Source organism: Penicillium robsamsonii (assembly GCF_028829455.1).
Source record: "Penicillium robsamsonii strain IBT 29466 chromosome Unknown utg000005l_segment0_segment0, whole genome shotgun sequence".
Lineage (NCBI taxonomy): Eukaryota > Fungi > Ascomycota > Eurotiomycetes > Eurotiales > Aspergillaceae > Penicillium > Penicillium robsamsonii.
In genome coordinates, this window is record NW_026643223.1 from 889,056 (window position 1) to 906,397 (window position 17,342).

Sequence of the window (17,342 nt, forward strand, 5' to 3'; positions counted from 1 at the left end):
TAGTGGAAGAGGACCGGATAGACTAATGGCAACAATTAGGTGCTAATGGACCCGCCCCCATACGCTGCGACTCGTTCGACCCACTCTGATGTTACGCCTAGGCTGCAAGTTATAGGCTACCAAGCTCAAGTATGAGCCTAAGACGATCATCAGTGCGGGACTTTTGTCATTGGACAGTTGCAAGAGGGCGCAGCACCTGCGCTCACATGAGTCAGTAAATCACCAATCAAATACTCGAATAGGTATAAACGGACTCGTCGAACTGCTCAAGTTGCTGTAGATAGTATTCTGGTAAATGCTCATTGTCTGCAAAGAGCTGCGCGATATCACCGGTATCCTTCATCTAATCGTCTTCGCAATCAGGCTCTGTGGGACCCGTGTTATATAAATAATAGCCCCTATCGCCGGAGCTGTCAGGGCTAGGATGTTTATTTCATATAGGGGCCAGTTGGCCTTTCGCCGGGAGCGAGTCATGCTGTGGTAATGAGGAAGTGGTGATAATTTCTCTTAACAAAAGGGAGCCAGCGAAGAAAAAGGAAGGCTGGCAAACTAGTTTGGAATAAGTATCAAACTTCAAAATTCCGACAAGATCCTAAGGGAAGGCCCCAATATATAAGGCCTTCCACCGAGCACAGCTTTTCCGTACCTTGGTGAAAAGGGGCGCTTCTAGGAACGATGGGAAGCGGCCTTGATCATGCTCCTGAACGAGAACCGCAGCCTGAGTATCAAGTGTGGAGACAAAAGATGTAGGTGCCACCCTCAGGGAACGCTAGAAAACTGATGGGTGTTTGTTGCTACGCCAAGCGGTAATTACGTGGCCGTGGTCTGAGGTAGTTAAGAGTGAGTGGCATGAAGTTTGGCAAATCGACGGCCTAAAACGGCCGCACTTGCGGCCATTTGTGGAAGCCCGTTTGCCATCTACTACCTTATAATAGTAAAATTGAGAAATACAACCTATCCCTTTCTTGGCTTTCACTCCAAGCATAATCGTGGCAACCCCACCAACACCTACACACCCGGTGTTGGTGGGCTTCGCCGGATAGCAAATCGTAAAGGCTAGGTATCTTTTGTATATCAACTACATACAAAAGGTACATAAACAGAATATAGTCATAACTTCAAATTTTTCATCCCTTGAACCAGTTAGGAAGAATACAGAAAGATTTAGTATTGTAAATACGTTCGACTTACTTAGCATTAACCCTTATATAAGCGTTGTTTTCCAAGGTGCGCTTTACACTTCTAGATCATGTAGAATTAATCATATAGTGATATTGACGGATATTGATATCTGGAGAATTTTGGTCCTCAATACATAAAAGGAGCTAAGAACTGAGAACTATTTTAGTACCAACCAAATATGTGGCCTTTCTTTGTGGCATTGAAATTTGAAAATACATGATAACACCCCATGCCTTTTGCAAGACTAGAATGCCCACTAAATTTGAAGAGGTAAATCTCTCAAGTCTGTGAATGAGTGGGAATTCGGTGTGCACATTTGCCTTGCATTCTGCCATATTGTTAGAAATATATGTACATATATTTTGACATTTCACGATCAATGGCCTATAGCCGAGCCCAAGGGGTTTAGGAGTTTAGGGCTTTCATCTACTGAGGAATTATGAAGCTAGGTTAGATCATATTATACCCAACGTGATCGCATGGATCTATCCAAAGATGTCGATGATGATACTATATAGCATCAAGAACTTATATAGTAAAATTGTTAAATTAATCTCAACCCTGGACTCAAGAGAAAGTAAAAAAAAACCGTAAAATAAAAGCTCTCCCTAGCGTTAAAAGGGAAAGCCAAGACGATGTAGCTGCATATCGTTCTAAGGGTTCTAGAATCCGAGGAAATTCACTCCTTAGACCGCTTTGGAGCAAATGTAACAGTACCGGGGGATAACTTGTAATATACGTTAAAGTGCGGGCGAAAGGACAGTACTGATAAGTTCCTGTACTTTATCGGCTGGACCCCCGCCACTGCAAAAGTTCCTCCTCCTACTCCACGTCCCGAAGAGAATACTTTGTGTGAAACACGTCTCTGACCACTGAAGAGTTCTTAAATATCATCAAATATTGAAAGTAAGTGCGCCCGCTCCCCCCTTTAATCCAATCCCGCAACATCCCTGCGCACAGTGTTTGCAAATTCTCATGAATTGCCCACATTTTCCAACCCTGGAAAGCTGGAAGCACTCTTGACCAGGAGATGTCAATTTACATATGTACTGTTAAAATTGGCATTGTCTGCTCGACTCGATATTAGTCCCAATCACCTGCATGAGATTAATCCCCACTGTTCTAGATTCACAATCCCTCATCTACGCCACCAAGCCGGGTCCCCCCTGCACTCCAATTGATCGTGGCACCCTAGCCTGGTCTCACCCCCAGAAATTTCCATCCCAGCCGCTCTGACCCTCGATACCCCAGTCCACTTCTCAGTCCCTCGCAATGTCAGACCATAGTGAATACCTTTCCGAGCATATGTCTGGCCAGGACAACGGGCTGAGGCCGCTGTCCAATGCGGACGACTTGTCTCTCGGAAACCCTAACAACGCCGACTTGTCTCGTATCATGAGCCGTGCTGGAATTGCACTAGCCAATGGTTTTCCGATTGATGATGATGACGACGACGACGACGACGAGATCGATGAGGATTATGCTGCGGCTGATCAGGATGGCGACGCAACCGATTTCCCATACTGGTTCCGCCGCCCACCCTCCCACAACCGCACAAAGCTGGATGAGCTGCATCCTTTCGTTCAATTGCTTTCCGCATCCAATGTGGAAGATTGTGTGAGAGTAGAGGAAGCTTTCCCCGAGCAGGAGCGTTGCTCCCACGATAAGGTATGGCTATTCGCGTCCTGTTAGAGTCCCATTACACCAAAATGGAGTACCAATTCAACCTTTGGATCATGTCAATTCGATATGAATTCGAGGCAACTTCAGACGGATAGAGACTTTGTTGCTGATTTTGATAGTTCGTTTACCGTCTCACCAGATGCCCCGAGCTCAGTTTGGGCCTCTTCACTCTTCCTATCCTCGCAGAAGGAGAAGCTAAACCCCGCCCAATCCTCGTTGGACACATCATTGCTACTCGCACTTCAGAGCCCCTCGTGACAGACCGGTCGATGCGACTCCCGACCAATTGGAAAAACGAGCGTTGGTCCATCGAGGACAGACAGGCCGTTGGTCACGAAGAAGGTGGCAGCACTATTGCCATTCATTCCCTTGCTGTGGATCCAGAGCACCAGGGCAAGCAGGTTGGAAGCACATTGATGAAGTCATATATCCAACGTATTAGAGATGCACAGATCGCTGAGCGCATCGCAATCATTGTACACGACCACTTGATTCCCTTCTACGAGTCATTCGGCTTCGAGTCCCATGGCCCTAGCAAGTGCCAGTTCGGTGGTGGTGGTTGGGTTGATATGGTATGTTCTCTTCTTTACTCAGCAAATATATACTAACCCCAACTAGATCCTGGAGTTTGGCCCCGAGCCTGTTGAGGAGTAAGAAGTTTATCGTATATCTCTTTTCTTTTTTCTACATCTTTTCGGCTTGGAGCATGTTAAAACACCGAGGGTTTAAATATCCTTTATTATGTACGCAAATCCATGTTTTTGTCTCTTCTCAAGGGTTTATCCTAGACGGGCTTTCAAGAGAAAAGCAACGGAGTTTCTTCGGGTGGCGGGATTACTTTTATGAATCTGGGCAGAAACGGCTTGGGCTTCCCGAATCGGTCACAAAGGCTTGTGTACCATAGTTGAAGACAATTCAATATATATGAGCATGATGTTGAAGACAATTCAATATATATGAGCATGATGTTGAATTATGGCAGGAGATCGAGATAAATATACAAATTTGACATTAATTCTCGAGGCCTGAAGTATTCGATCTTTTGTTCTATATGGGATCACGTGACTCGCCTATGTCACGGTTCATCCAATCGTGGTCCCCGCATATGTCCTCCGCCTGGCAGAAAAAAAGGACTGCCAACGATTTTTTCGTGGAGAAAAACCCACTCTATCAACACCCTTCACTCACGGCATTACTTCAAGAGTCATTACTTATTTGACTCCTGACTTGTGCCCATCATGAAGACAACGTGGAAGGATGTGAGTTAATTTCCCGACTGCCCTTTTGCGCTTTGACTGAGCAGATTGCTGATGTGTTTTTCACCGCTTGATAGATTGCGCCTGTGCCCACACACCAGGAATTCCTGGATATTGTCCTGAGTCGTACTCAGAGACAGCTTCCCACACAGATTCGTGCTGGTTTCAAGATCAGCCGTATCAGAGGTAAGATCCTAGTCATCCTGTTCGATCTGACATGGCGGCGAAACGGGAAAAAAAAGTTATCGCGGTTATCGATAAAGCACAATCGCTGATCAAAAATTTTCCATCAGGATTCTACACCAGAAAGGTCAAGTATACACAGGAGACTTTCGGTGAGAAGTTCCAGCACATTCTCGATGGATTCCCTCGCCTGCAAGATATCCATCCTTTCCGTAAGTTTTACTCCCATGGCAATTATGACTGTTCGGGTGGGGTCTAATATCCACAAGACAAGGATTTGATGAACACTCTTTACGATGCCGACCACTTCCGTATCGCCCTTGGTCAAGTCTCAACCGCCAAGCACCTTATTGAAACCGTTTCCCGCGATTATGTCCGTCTTATCAAGTATGCGCAGTCTCTGTTCCAGTGCAAGCAGCTCAAGCGAGCTGCCCTCGGTCGTATGGCAACCATCACCCGCCGCCTGAAGGATCCCCTCGTCTACTTGGAGCAGGTCCGCCAGCACTTGGGTCGTCTGCCCTCGATTGACCCCAACACCCGTACTCTCCTGATTTGTGGATACCCCAACGTCGGAAAGTCCAGCTTCCTGCGCAATATCACCCGCGCAGATGTTGATGTTCAGCCTTACGCTTTCACTACTAAGAGTTTGTTCGTCGGCCATTTCGATTACAAATACCTCCGTTTCCAGGCCATCGATACCCCCGGAATTCTGGACCACCCACTCGAGGAGATGAACACCATTGAGATGCAGTCTATCACCGCTGTTGCTCACTTGCGGTCCGCTATCCTCTACTTCATGGATCTTTCCGAGCAGTGTGGATACTCCGTCGGTGACCAGATCAAGCTTTTCCACAGCATCAAGCCCTTGTTCGCCAACAAGATCGTGTTCATTGTCGTTAACAAGATTGATGTGCGCCGTCCCGAGGATCTGGAGCCTGAGTACCAGGAGCAACTTCAGGATATTCTGAAGGCCGAGGATGTCGAGATGCTTCAGGTTTCCTGTACCACCACCGAGGGTGTGACCGCCGTCAAGAACGCCGCCTGTGACAAGCTCCTCGCTGAGCGTGTCTCCCAGAAGCTCAAGTCTGGTTCTACCGCTGCCACCCCCGGCAGCCGTCTCGGAGATGTTTTGTCCCGTATTCACGTGGCTCAGCCTATGGGCGGTCTGCGCGAGACCTTCATTCCCGAGGCAGTCAAGGATCTCAAGAAGTACGACAAGAACGACCCCAACCGCCGGAGACTGGAGCGCGATATCGAAGAGGAGAACGGCGGTGCCGGTGTCTACAACTTCGACATGCAGCGCGACTACACTCTTGCCAACCCCGAGTGGAACCACGACAAGATTCCCGAGGTCTGGAAGGGCAAGAACATCTACGACTTTGTGGATCCGGATATCGAGAGCAAGCTCGCCGCCCTCGAGGAGGAAGAAGAGAAGCTCGAGGCCGATGGCTACTACGAGTCCGACGAGAGTGTCGAGGATGCCGAAGATGCCGACAACCGCTTGAAGGCCGACCTCATCCGCGAGAAGCGTGTGTTGATGCGCAACGAAGCCAAGATGCGCAAGTCTCTCAAGAACCGCGCCGCTATCCCCCGCAGTGCCAAGGCCAAGAAGCTGTCCGAGTTGACCCGGGGTCTAGACTCCGCTGGCTACGACAACGATGCTGCTGGTTCTCGTGCCCGCGCCGCCAACCAGCCTCGCGGCCGCACTCTCCGCGCTCCTACTGCTGAGGCTGACGCTATGGACGTTGACGAGAACCCCAAGAAGGCTCTTCTTCGCTCTCTCAGCCGCGCTCGCGACGTACCGGTGACTGATCGTCGTCTCGACGGTATCACCAGCTTCGGCAACCGTGATAAGGCTGAGCGTATGGCCAAGCTGGGCCAGAAGAAGATGAACCGTATGGCTCGTGCTGGTGAGGCTGATCGTCACACCACCGCCTCTCTCGAGAAGCACTTGGTATGTTATTCCCCATTATCCTTTTCACTAGTATTATTTGCTAACTCTTTTTTTACAGTACTCCGGAAAGCGTGGTATGGGCAAGACAGATCGTCGTTAGAAGCCCCGAAGCGGCTGAAACGAGACCCATTCTTAATCATTGTCCATTGGTTTCGATACCGGGTGCAAAATGGTGTTGGGCGTTTTATGTTTCATTTTCATTTTTTTCCCTCCGAGTTTCCTCGTCCTTTGACGCGCACTTTTGGTTTCCACGACTGTTCACTGTGGATGATTTCAAGTTTAGACACAGTAATGATTTGTGGGAGTTTGTTCTCTTGGTCAATAGGACGGAAAAAGTTCTTGACTTGATGATCTTGCATATACCGCCAATACAGATGATGATATTTGGTTTTTATCTGTACTACACTCGGGAGAACTCTAGGTTCCTTCAGGGTCTTCATTATTAATCAGCCTTTCCTGTACCCCCAGATTGTAACGTTAAGATCATCCCCTGGCGGGTAGAGACGGGTGGATCCTTGTGAGTCTCACCGGTGCTTGTTTGGATGGTGGGCAACCATAAGAGTCCACTGGCCAGTGGATTGATAGTCAATAGCAATATTTCCTCAATCATATGATTCTGTGGTCTTGAATATTTGCTAAAGGCCTGGAATTTACGTAGTATAACTTAAAAAGTAACCAACTGCTACCCATGTGATAAAATGAGAAAAGTTTGAAAGTACCACCAGAGGTGGCATAGAGGAATCAAACTTTAAGCATACAACAAACATAGTGCTTATTAGCAGGTAAATATGTTGTATATAGGATATAGCCAGAGTATGTAGTCTACAGAGTTATAAAGGGATATTTGTGCGTAGATAATATGACAGCTCGATTGACTTTAGATCTATCTTTTAGGTAATAATGATGCATGTATTATATTGTAAGCATGACTCGGACCATAGTAAGTACACTCCAATAATCAGGGCAAAATACGGCAGATCCTAGTACTAATGCCGAGGATGGGACAGCTAGGTTCTCTCCAGATGTCGGCTACTAACCGAGCACGGGATAGAGAACGATGACGGCATCAGACATGTGATAAACAAGAATAAAGCGCGATTTTTCTCCCTGGATCGTTCCGATAAAAAGTCGGCTTGGAGATAATGATGTGATAGTTGCATCTTATGGAGGGAGGTGGGGTTACCGATCTAGGTGCTTGTATAGTACATAGGCTGCACATAAGTACTAATGCAACATATGTTGTACTTGGTAGACGTCATTATGGTCCTCTGTAGGACCACCATCGCCTTGGAAGATTAATTAGGCACCTAGACCTTTCTGGATGAGTGATTATTCGTTTATTTGATTTGAAGTTATTTGTTACGGTTCACTAATATGTTCCTCATGTAAGAGTGAAGATCCAACATTATCAAATAAACTTTAAATCACTGCCCTGGATTCTTCAATCAAACAGCATTAAGCATAAAAAGTGATGAAGATAATTTATTATTTTACAGACACAAGGACCTAAGAAGAATTCCAATCCAGTATAGACGGATTGTACATTGTGACACGTACAACGTACAAAGCAAATAAAGTCTTCCGGGCTTGTCCGGGAAACATAGTCTAATGTAGCATAGCATGGAAAAACCAGCTCGCACAGGAATAGGTACATATGTAGCGAGATGCCAATAAGGTGAAATTGATATGATTGGGTCTATTTTCCCTATTTACCATTTTTCAGCCGGAGGCTAACTCGAGGAGGTTTAGGGCATGCGTAGATTTTTTACTCCCTTCACTCTTTTGGTGGTCTGATTCCTAACTATTAATAATATCCATTGGCAGAGGATTGGCATCTGGGCATTTGCAGTCAGAGTTTTTCGTAGGGTTTATTTTATGGGTCTAGGCCGAACAAGGGATGCCGAGAAAGACATGCCGAACATAACAAATGGCAAATAGTCAAATGGAAACGGAATCATGCTAGAGTTAAGTATTCATGAAGTCTTCATGAAGTCATGAAGTATTTGTGAACATTTGTGAACATTGAATTTATACATTGTAGATATATCATTATATACACCCATGGATGTTTTCGGCCAGGGTCGGCAGCCCGACTCGGGATTGTTCTCGGCTCGGGATAGGAAGCACATTCGGTGTGCCGATTGAGAGAAAGTGGAGCCCAAAATCAACAGATCGGAAATCTCTGCGAAGCAAGTCGACCGAAGCCTCACCGACAGTGGGGCTATTCTCTTTGGCCATCCATCTTGAGAGGTTTCTTATCAGCACGTTTTGAGTCACTGGAATTTGTTCAAAGATATAAATGGGACTATATCCCTCTCTGTTTACAGCGTCTTTTTTTCGGGCTTCTCTATAAATAACCTATAAACTGCAATCAGATACCCCTAAGCTCTTAATTTTAACTATGATCAGCGTTCCTGTACCCGGGTAGAGCGCAGAGGTCCACGCATTTATGACCCACTCAGTAAAACAACATTCTCACTTTTTATTGGTATTCTTTGTTTTTTGTTTTTTTGTTTTTTTGGTTTTTACCTGCTTTCTTGGGGAATCCACCCGGTTTCAGTTGCCTTTCATTTCCATTTCTACTTTCCAAGGTTGGAGGGTAAATTGCATGCCTGCACAGTTTTCAATCAACACATCTTCCGGTACTCCCGTAGAAAACACGGCATCAGGACCCGATGTAAAGGAGATCAACTGGGTATATACGTCACTTTAATAGACATGAGTGATTTATTCTTATATTGTACCCCATAGCTAGAACCCGAACCATAAGTCCATAGGTGTCATTGTCACCGTTACGTAGAAACATCCAGGCACTGCATTCTCATTCGTACATTTGCACCGAGGACCCAAAATATTCAACTGTCCCGCATGTTTCTAGAAGGTGGCAAGAAGGTCGGGTGATCAGTTAGATTTTATGTATTACATGTTTATTGTTTATTGTTTACTCTTTACATTGTATAGCTTCCGATCCATAGGAAGTATCAATGCAATGATGCCCACAATGAATACCACAAACTATACAATCACTAATAGACGGTATGTTTTCAGCTCACGTGTCTAACATTCCCCGTCCTCCACCTTCTCCACCAAACGGAAAAGGAACCTAAACACGGAGTACATGGCGCTAGAGATTGAAAAAGACAAAAACAGACTTTTTTTAGTCTGTGGAGTGAAATTTACCACCTTACCACCCCATTTCATCCCCATTTCGTACAAAAAAACCTGGGACTAGATCCGGGCCCCCGTTTTTTGCTGTACCTGGTACTCATACCCCAAGGGAAAGAGCCACCCAAGGGACTATTTAGTTCGTCCTCCTTTCTCCTTTCCCCTTTTCTTTTTCCCAACTTTCTATTTATCTTGTGATCTGTTCAACATGGGTATCTCTACCTTTATGGATAAGATCAAGCCCGGGAAGGCTGAATCTCAATTTTCCTCCCAGGCTGCAACTCCTGCTCGTGCTGATTCGACTACTGCCGAGAAGGATAACCTCACTCTCGATGATAGCCCTGTCAAGTACCTGACATGGCGTTCGTTCATCCTCGGTCTGTGTGTCTCCATGGGTGGCTTCATTTTCGGATACTCTACTGGTAAGTGTTACACAGTTACTATGGATGCAACGTTATTAACCAACCTCAGGTCAAATCGCGGGTTTCACTACCATGATTGACTTCAAGCAGCGTTTCGCCGAGTACAACGCCGCCACCGGAGAATATGCTTTCAGTAACGTTCGCAACGGCCTGATTGTTGGCCTGGTACGTTGGATTCCCACATGCAAGCCATACCGATATACTAAACTCTATTAGCTCTCTATCGGAACTATGATTGGTGCCCTGGTGGCTGCCCCCATTGCGGACCGCATTGGCCGCAAGTTCTCGATCTCCTTCTGGGCTCTCCTCCACATCGTCGGTATTATTGTGCAGATTGCCACCACCGACAAGTGGTACCAAATTGCTCTCGGCCGTTGGGTTGCTGGTGTGGGTGTCGGTGCCCTTTCCAGTGTCGTCCCCATGTACCAGTCCGAGTCTGCACCCCGACAGGTCCGCGGTGCCATGGTCAGTGCTTTCCAGCTGTTCGTCGCCTTCGGTATCTTCATCTCCTACATTGTCAACTTCGGCACTGAGGGCCTTCACAATGACTCCTCGTGGCGCATCACCATGGGCATTGGCTTCGCCTGGCCCCTGATCCTTGGTATCGGTACCTTGTTCTTGCCCGAGTCCCCTCGTTTCGCCTACCGCCACGGTCGTACCGAAGAAGCCCGTGAGGTCATGTGCAAGCTTTACGGTGTTCCCCACAACCACCGTGTCGTTGCCCAGGAGATGGCCGACATGAAGCAGAAGCTTGAGGAGGAGCTCGCCCACGGCGAGGCTGCCTGGCAGGAGGTCTTCACCGGTCCCCGCATGTTGCACCGTATCTTGCTCGGCGTTGCTCTGCAGTCTCTGCAACAGTTGACCGGTGCCAACTTCATCTTCTACTACGGAACTAGTATCTTCCAGGGTATCGGTCTTAACAACTCTTACGTCACCTCCATCATTCTCGGTGCTGTCAACTTTGGTATGACCCTTCCCGGTTTGTACATCGTCGAGCACTATGGTCGCCGCAAGTGTCTGATGTACGGTGCCGCATGGATGTTTGTCTGCTTCATGATCTGGGCCTCTGTCGGCCATGAGATCCTGAACAATGACCCCTCCAATCACTCTGCTGGTGTTGTTATGATTGTCTTCACCTGTTTCTTTATTGTCGGCTTTGCCACTACATGGGGTCCTATCGTCTGGGCTATCTGTGGTGAGATGTACCCCTTCAAGTACCGCGCTGTCTGTATGGGTGTTGCTACCGCTGCCAACTGGACCTGGAACTTCCTGATTTCCTTCTTCACCCCCTTCATTTCCAACACCATCGACTTCCGCTACGGCTACGTCTTCGCAGCCTGCTGCTTCCTCGCTATTCTCGTTGTCTTCTTCTTCGTCAACGAGACCCAGGGCCGGACCCTCGAGGAGGTCGACACCATGTACATCCTCCACGTCAAGCCCTGGAAGTCTTCCAGCTGGGTTCCCCCCGAGGGCATCGTTGCCGACCTGCACCGACCTTCCACTCAGGGCGCCAAGGAGGGCGAGGCTGGCATTAGCGAGCACCAGCACCACGACCAGTCTCACGAAATCCGCGAGGAGTAATATAATGATGACTGAAAAGATAGCGCGTATGGCGCATCACTTTTGTGGTTGCTTTTTTCTTTTCAAAATTCTGTGTTCATAATTAACTCTACTCTTTGATTAGCTGAGTCTCCACCATATCCTTATGGAGACTATGATTTAATAGCATTACAAGCAAGGCTTGCTATAGCAATCTTATTTTTTATCGGATTGATTCCATGCTTTCACTAATCTGTAATCTCTTATTGATTCCCAAATTCCATACCTGCTCCTTTTCTAACAGCCCCATACACAGCAGCAACATCTCCCTTAGCCCCCTTCTCCTCCTTAACTACCTCCAGAAGCCCATCCATAACCTCAACATTCTTCATCTGCAGACCCCCTTCCTTCGCAATCCCATAAGCATGCCCCAAATCCTTCCTAGCAAGATCAACCGCAAACAGCGGCTCCTCCCGGGTACAATAATCCCCACCAACCATCCTCTCCGCATAATTAGCAAACGGCCCTGGCGCAAAAAGCCCTAACCATTCCTGCAACGGCTCAACCCCAAGCCCAGACGCCTCAGCAGCAACAAGCGCCTCGGCAAGAACACCGACAGTATTAAGAATGAACGTGTTACCCAGTACTTTCAGCGTAGACGCCCGTCCAACATCAATATCCCCTCCACTCCCCGCCGAAAGATCAATCGTCTTCTTAGCCACAACCCCATCGAAAAACGGCCGCACTTTCTCAATAGCTGCTCGCTTACCCGCTGGAACAACAATAAGTTGTCCCGCATCGGCCATATTCGGTGCCCCGAATACTGGACACGCGACGAATCCAGCTCCACGTGCGTTGATCGCTGTTTCGGTAGCTCGCGATGTATCAGGATGCACGGTTGAGCAGTCGATGAAGGTCTTGTCTGATAGGTCTTGGGGGATTGTGGGGTCTGAAAGGATTGCCGTGACGATTGAGTTTAGGGCAGCGTCGTCGCCAACGCAGGTGAAGATCACATCGGATTGAGATACGGCTTCTGTGAGGGTTGTTACGGCTTTGGTGTTGGGGAGTTTTGAGGCGTGGGATGTTGCTCGGGCGGTTGTGCGGTTGTAGAGGAGGAGGGGTTCGGTTTGGGGGCCCTTTTGGGAGATGTTTTGGCTCATGCCCTGGGATAGTTAGTGGGTTAGATGGGGTGGAATGCGGGGAGGGGATGTGCGAGGTGACTTACTCGGCCGATGTTGCCGAGGCCTATCCATGCAACTCTAGGTGCGGTCATGATTTCTAGAATGTGTGTGTATATGTAGAGATGGAGATGGAAATGAATATAAAAGGTTGTAAAACAAGACTGGAAGATGTGGGGAGTATCGGGATAATCGGGAGTTATATGGGGTGTGGGGTAAAATGGTTCAGAGCTTAGCCGGATGTGGAAGTATACTACACATCTCATTGATATTTCCACCCCGTTCTAGCTTCATCAACTTCTTTCGATGTTAAGACACAGGTACAACCGAAACAGGACTCTTACAGGCAAAAGAGCCATATCCTCATCCTCATATTCCGAATCCACATCTTAGGGAGCGTTTCTCCGACTCTCTTTCTGGCTCCCCCTCCGATGAATACTGAATGAGACGGTCTGCACCCTGGAAGTGACGTGAAATCGGTGGTAATTCGGTATTTCACTCGAAGGAGACCATATCCGGCATTCTATCCGGTGAGACATGAGATCTGGTTATCTCGAAGCTTTCCGAGGAGAGAGAACCTCACATCGAATATTGCAATAGTTAGTAGGACTATAACACTGAAGCCGGAAACCAACGCGGGAATACATCCTAAATTAGTGACTGAGGGTTGATTCGATAATACGGACAAAGCAAGCTGAAAAGGGCCAAGTGGATGATGAATGATCATCTGCAGCATATTCAACTGCATTAGCTCTTCAAGGGTTTCGCTGTAACATGCAAAAACGTTCAGTGTGGAAATTAGTCTGCACACCATGGGCATAGGTGACTGGTGATGGTCAAGAATTGCTCTTGGGCTTGTTAACCTTCCCTGGGCATAATTTTGCCGATTGATTAGGTGTTGTGGGGTGGAACAACTTCAGAAGAGGCTAGAAAACCATGTGGAACATGATACGATCTGACATTCACAAAATACGAGCCCAAGACTATATTATACTCAGTCTAAAGCTTGGACTTCTCCTTCTCAACAATGGCAACATCATGAAAGGGCAATCCGAGATACATCCACATAAACGCAAACCTAAAAAAGATCAGCATTCATTCATCGCACAGAGATCATACATAGCCTACCGATCACTACCGAAAAACGGCTCTTCCCTGCCCTCAGCGTTGCGCACCCAAAACCACGGCGCGCCATAAGCGCCCTTATCAAGAGCAGTCTGCGTATTAGCCGTCAAAGCCTGCTTGAATTCCGGGTCTGATGCCGCGGTCAGGATCTCCTTGACTTCCGAGTCGGAGTACCCGTTGCTCTGGAATAGCTCGGCTAGTTTCTCTGGCTTGCTGATGTCGATGTTTTTGTAGAACATCCACTCCCATAGTGACAGGAATGTCGTTTCGTACTTCTCGCGTGGGAAGTGGCCTTTGATGTAGATCATGCATCGTTGGGGCTGGTTGGTTAGCGACGGAGAGGTATTTCGAAGACGTACAGATGATAAAACTAACCATGATTGAGAGGATTGGAAAGAACTCTGGTGTTTTGATCTGGGGGACTCCGAAGTATTTACATGCTCGCTCCGAGTCGAATTTGGAGTACGCTGCTTTGGCGGGGAGGGTCCAGGGGGGCTTATTTCCTGTTCAAGATGTGAGTAACCCTAACAACTAACAACTAAATCCGAATTATATTTGGGATAATGTATACCTGAGCCGACATTAATCCCGCCTAAGAAGACAGGGTGGAATCTGGCCTATTAGCGCATATCCCATATATCAACAAGAGATGTACATACTCAACTTCGACCCCATGTGACTCTAGAGCTTTGCGATTTTTTCGTAGATAAAGCGCCGCATAGTATGAGTATGGCGATACTGTCAAGGGGTACTTAGTGAATGCGCTTCAAGGCGCCGCCCAGGGGGTGGAGTTGAAGGTTTGCATACCGCAGTCAAGGTAGGCGTCAATCTTGCCAGACATGACGAGTAATTATGGGTCAATGGTAAACTCCTATTTAATCCCAGTATTACGAGTAAGGGTAGTTTAGCCAGCGAAGATGAGTTGCTTATAGTGCGGAGGTTGGGACCGAGGTGGGGATGGACCGAGGCTCTCCCGACGATGATGAGTGATCGTTTAAATCTTCCTAAATTACCAACTCTTTTCTGTCGAGTTATATGTTAAATTTTATTCGACAAAAAAGAAGCTGGAAGTCAATATGGGTTCTTAGATGAAATAAAATTAGGGTATATTGAATAGCTAATAATTTTGTAGTATGCGGCGGGCCAACACATGTCAGAATAGCATCGCATTTGGTGGGAATCCAAGGGTATCTGACCCTATAACCACGTCAGATTTTGCCTAGAATTCGCCTCCAAGGAGACTGGAGTTCACAGACCGTGATTCATTCGGCGAGACCCAGCGTCAGGCATGGCCTGGGGGTTCGTGGTCTTGTCAGTCTTGTCGGTTGACCAGACCAAGCACAGTTCTTTTTACCGAGCCAAGATCGCACGAAATATTTATTGGGGGGGGGGGGGGGGGATGATAGAGCATAAAGGGTAATCATAGCCCTCCACTCAATCCTTGCGGCTGATAGCTGACTGTCGAGTATTGACCAGATCCAAGTCATAAGGATTCTCCTCGTATTGCGTCGCAGTTGCAACGCGATGGAAAGACCGCCCAGATTGCCGAGACACACGAGAGGCATACCGTGCGATCGTACCACGAGACGGAACCGTAGACAAAGTATTAGTGTCACTAAAATCCTCATCATCAGATACCTGCACCACTGAGTCTGTCTTCTTCTCATTCTCCGCACCAGGTTGTTCACTGCGGGCGGCCTGGTTCCTTTCGGCAAGGCGGCGCATAAAGGCATCCGCCTCAGAAGCGTATTTACAGCACTTTCTGATACGTGCGCCATACTTGTAGAAAATGAACGGGAAGGGCACGCATGCAAGCGCCAAAAAGGCTGGGATCGACGAGGCCCAGTGAATGCCCAGGTTATGGTACATGTAGGTTGTGAAAAGCGGGAATGCCATGCCGAACAGTGAGCGGAGGGCAGAATTTGCGGCCAGCACGGACGCAGAGAAGATCGTGTATGAGTCGATGAGGTAGTTGAACACGCTCAGGAAGACGAGGACCATGCCGAAGCCAAAGGGGGCTCCTGCTGCGACTGAGACCATCCAGTGGATGTTAGGCGAGTTGGTCCAGGCGAACCAGAATAGGCCGATTGGTAGGGCTATACCGCCGACCATGCTTGGGGGTAGTCTCAGCTCGGGGGCAAGTCGATCGGTGGTCTGGCTGCACTTTTTGGCGTAACGGAAGTTCTCGGGGAATGTGTATATCACGGCCATCATCATACCAACGAGGATACCGAGGAAGGCGAGACCGCCGACACCTTCGCTCCAGCCGCGGACCTCTTGGAAGACGATTGGGTAGGCGGCGAAGAGCATATAGAGTGTGCCGTAGATAATTGCCATATAGATGGAGAAAAGCAGCACAATTGGCTCACAGAAGAGCAGGATCCACGGGCGGGAAAGAGCGGTCTTCAGCGTCTTACCCATAGGAGCGGGGCCACGATCGATGTCAAACTGACTGCGATAGACTTTGCCAGTTAAGACAGACATCCTTTCTGCGCGCCGACGTAGGAGGACAGGTGCATATGTTTCCGGTAACAAGAAGATGATACAAAGCCAGAGAAGACCCGAGAATGCAGCAAGGAGTCCCTCCACCCACCTCCAGCCGCCAGCGGCAGCGAGGAATCCTCCAATAACAGGGCCTAATGTCGGTCCTAGGAAGGGTGCAGCAGCAAAAAGACTAATAGCGATACCACGCTGAGACGCTGGAAACATGTCTGCAATAGTACCGCCTCCATTTCCAAAGGGGGAAGATCCAAAGGAACCCGCTAGGAAACGCAGTATAATGAGTGTCTCCATGTTCTTTGCACCCGCTGCACCGGCATTGAACACGGTGAGAAACATAAACGAGGTGGTAAAGATATGTCTCCGGCCGAAGATTTCACTAAGGGGTGCCCAGACCAATGGTCCAATAGCGAATCCGAGGACGAAGAGCGATACGCCTAGAATGACGATTTCCTGGGAAGCACCAAAGTCCTCCATGATCTGGCTCATTCCGCCTGAGAATGCGGATGATACCAATGACACCGCGAGAGTCAGGAATGATACTAGGAGTGTGATAGACCACTTCCTGATCGAGCGGAAGTTCATGGGGTTGCGTGGGTCGGCGGGGATCCAGACCACGGCGTATGGATCATCTTCAGTGCCTGAGCCTGTGTATGGAAATTGCATGACTTCCTCGGTGACGATCTTTTGTTCGAAGATCAGGCGCCAGAAAGGAATTTTGGAAGGCAGCATAGCCTCGCCCCCGTCGGTAGGAACTGTCATGGGGTTCAGACCAGGTGCTATAGCAATCAGGTGAACCAGTGGTATATCTATGAGATATGGCCAAAACAGCAAGATAAGCGAGAATAGAACATTAGAATATGAGAATATAAGAAACCGAAATATCAAACATAACCGAAAGCAGCCTCGGTGTTATTCGGCTCATTATGTTATTATTAATAATCGAATAATCAGACCTTTCAAGATTCCCCCACTGTCTCTACATAGAATATATCTCGGCAATTAGATACCCCTTGCACAAATTTTCAGTGGAGTTCATTATAAGCCCTGGAGCAACCTGACTGGCCCGAACATCGGCCCGAAAGCTATTTTTACGGCTTCCCGAAGGCTTGGATGGCTTGGCAGATACAAATACAGGCACATTATAACATCTTTA

The 17,342-nt window shown here is 47.9% G+C and overlaps 6 protein-coding genes across 6 annotated transcripts; 3 read left to right on the plus strand and 3 right to left on the minus strand.

The window, feature by feature from the left end:
• Positions 1–2,454: 2,454 nt before the first annotated feature.
• On the plus strand, positions 2,455–3,519 carry N7447_008374 (polyamine acetyltransferase; the record flags this gene model as incomplete). Its single annotated transcript, XM_057232636.1, has 3 exons — positions 2,455–2,850; positions 2,985–3,437; positions 3,484–3,519. 3 exons carry the CDS (start codon positions 2,455–2,457, stop codon positions 3,517–3,519), a joined length of 885 nt encoding a protein of 294 aa, XP_057082178.1.
• Positions 3,520–4,103: 584 nt separating this feature from the next.
• Positions 4,104–6,358, plus strand: N7447_008375 (putative GTPase NOG1; the record flags this gene model as incomplete). Its single annotated transcript, XM_057232637.1, has 5 exons — positions 4,104–4,124; positions 4,199–4,307; positions 4,415–4,516; positions 4,574–6,258; positions 6,317–6,358. 5 exons carry the CDS (start codon positions 4,104–4,106, stop codon positions 6,356–6,358), a joined length of 1,959 nt encoding a protein of 652 aa, XP_057082179.1.
• A 3,273-nt stretch (positions 6,359–9,631) lies between these two features.
• N7447_008376 (sugar porter family MFS transporter) lies at positions 9,632–11,426 on the plus strand (the record flags this gene model as incomplete). Its single annotated transcript, XM_057232638.1, has 3 exons — positions 9,632–9,845; positions 9,895–10,010; positions 10,062–11,426. 3 exons carry the CDS (start codon positions 9,632–9,634, stop codon positions 11,424–11,426), a joined length of 1,695 nt encoding a protein of 564 aa, XP_057082180.1.
• A 221-nt stretch (positions 11,427–11,647) lies between these two features.
• Positions 11,648–12,657, minus strand: N7447_008377 (NAD(P)-dependent oxidoreductase; the record flags this gene model as incomplete). The annotated part of the gene is made up of 2 exons (XM_057232639.1): positions 11,648–12,547; positions 12,610–12,657. 2 exons carry the CDS (start codon positions 12,655–12,657, stop codon positions 11,648–11,650), a joined length of 948 nt encoding a protein of 315 aa, XP_057082181.1.
• Positions 12,658–13,561: 904 nt separating this feature from the next.
• N7447_008378 (putative DSBA family oxidoreductase) lies at positions 13,562–14,528 on the minus strand (the record flags this gene model as incomplete). Its single annotated transcript, XM_057232640.1, has 6 exons — positions 13,562–13,640; positions 13,691–14,007; positions 14,063–14,190; positions 14,259–14,299; positions 14,347–14,425; positions 14,495–14,528. 6 exons carry the CDS (start codon positions 14,526–14,528, stop codon positions 13,562–13,564), a joined length of 678 nt encoding a protein of 225 aa, XP_057082182.1.
• Positions 14,529–15,121: 593 nt separating this feature from the next.
• Positions 15,122–16,948, minus strand: N7447_008379 (MFS transporter; the record flags this gene model as incomplete). Its single annotated transcript, XM_057232641.1, has 1 exon — positions 15,122–16,948. One exon carries the CDS (start codon positions 16,946–16,948, stop codon positions 15,122–15,124), a length of 1,827 nt encoding a protein of 608 aa, XP_057082183.1.
• Positions 16,949–17,342: the final 394 nt, after the last annotated feature.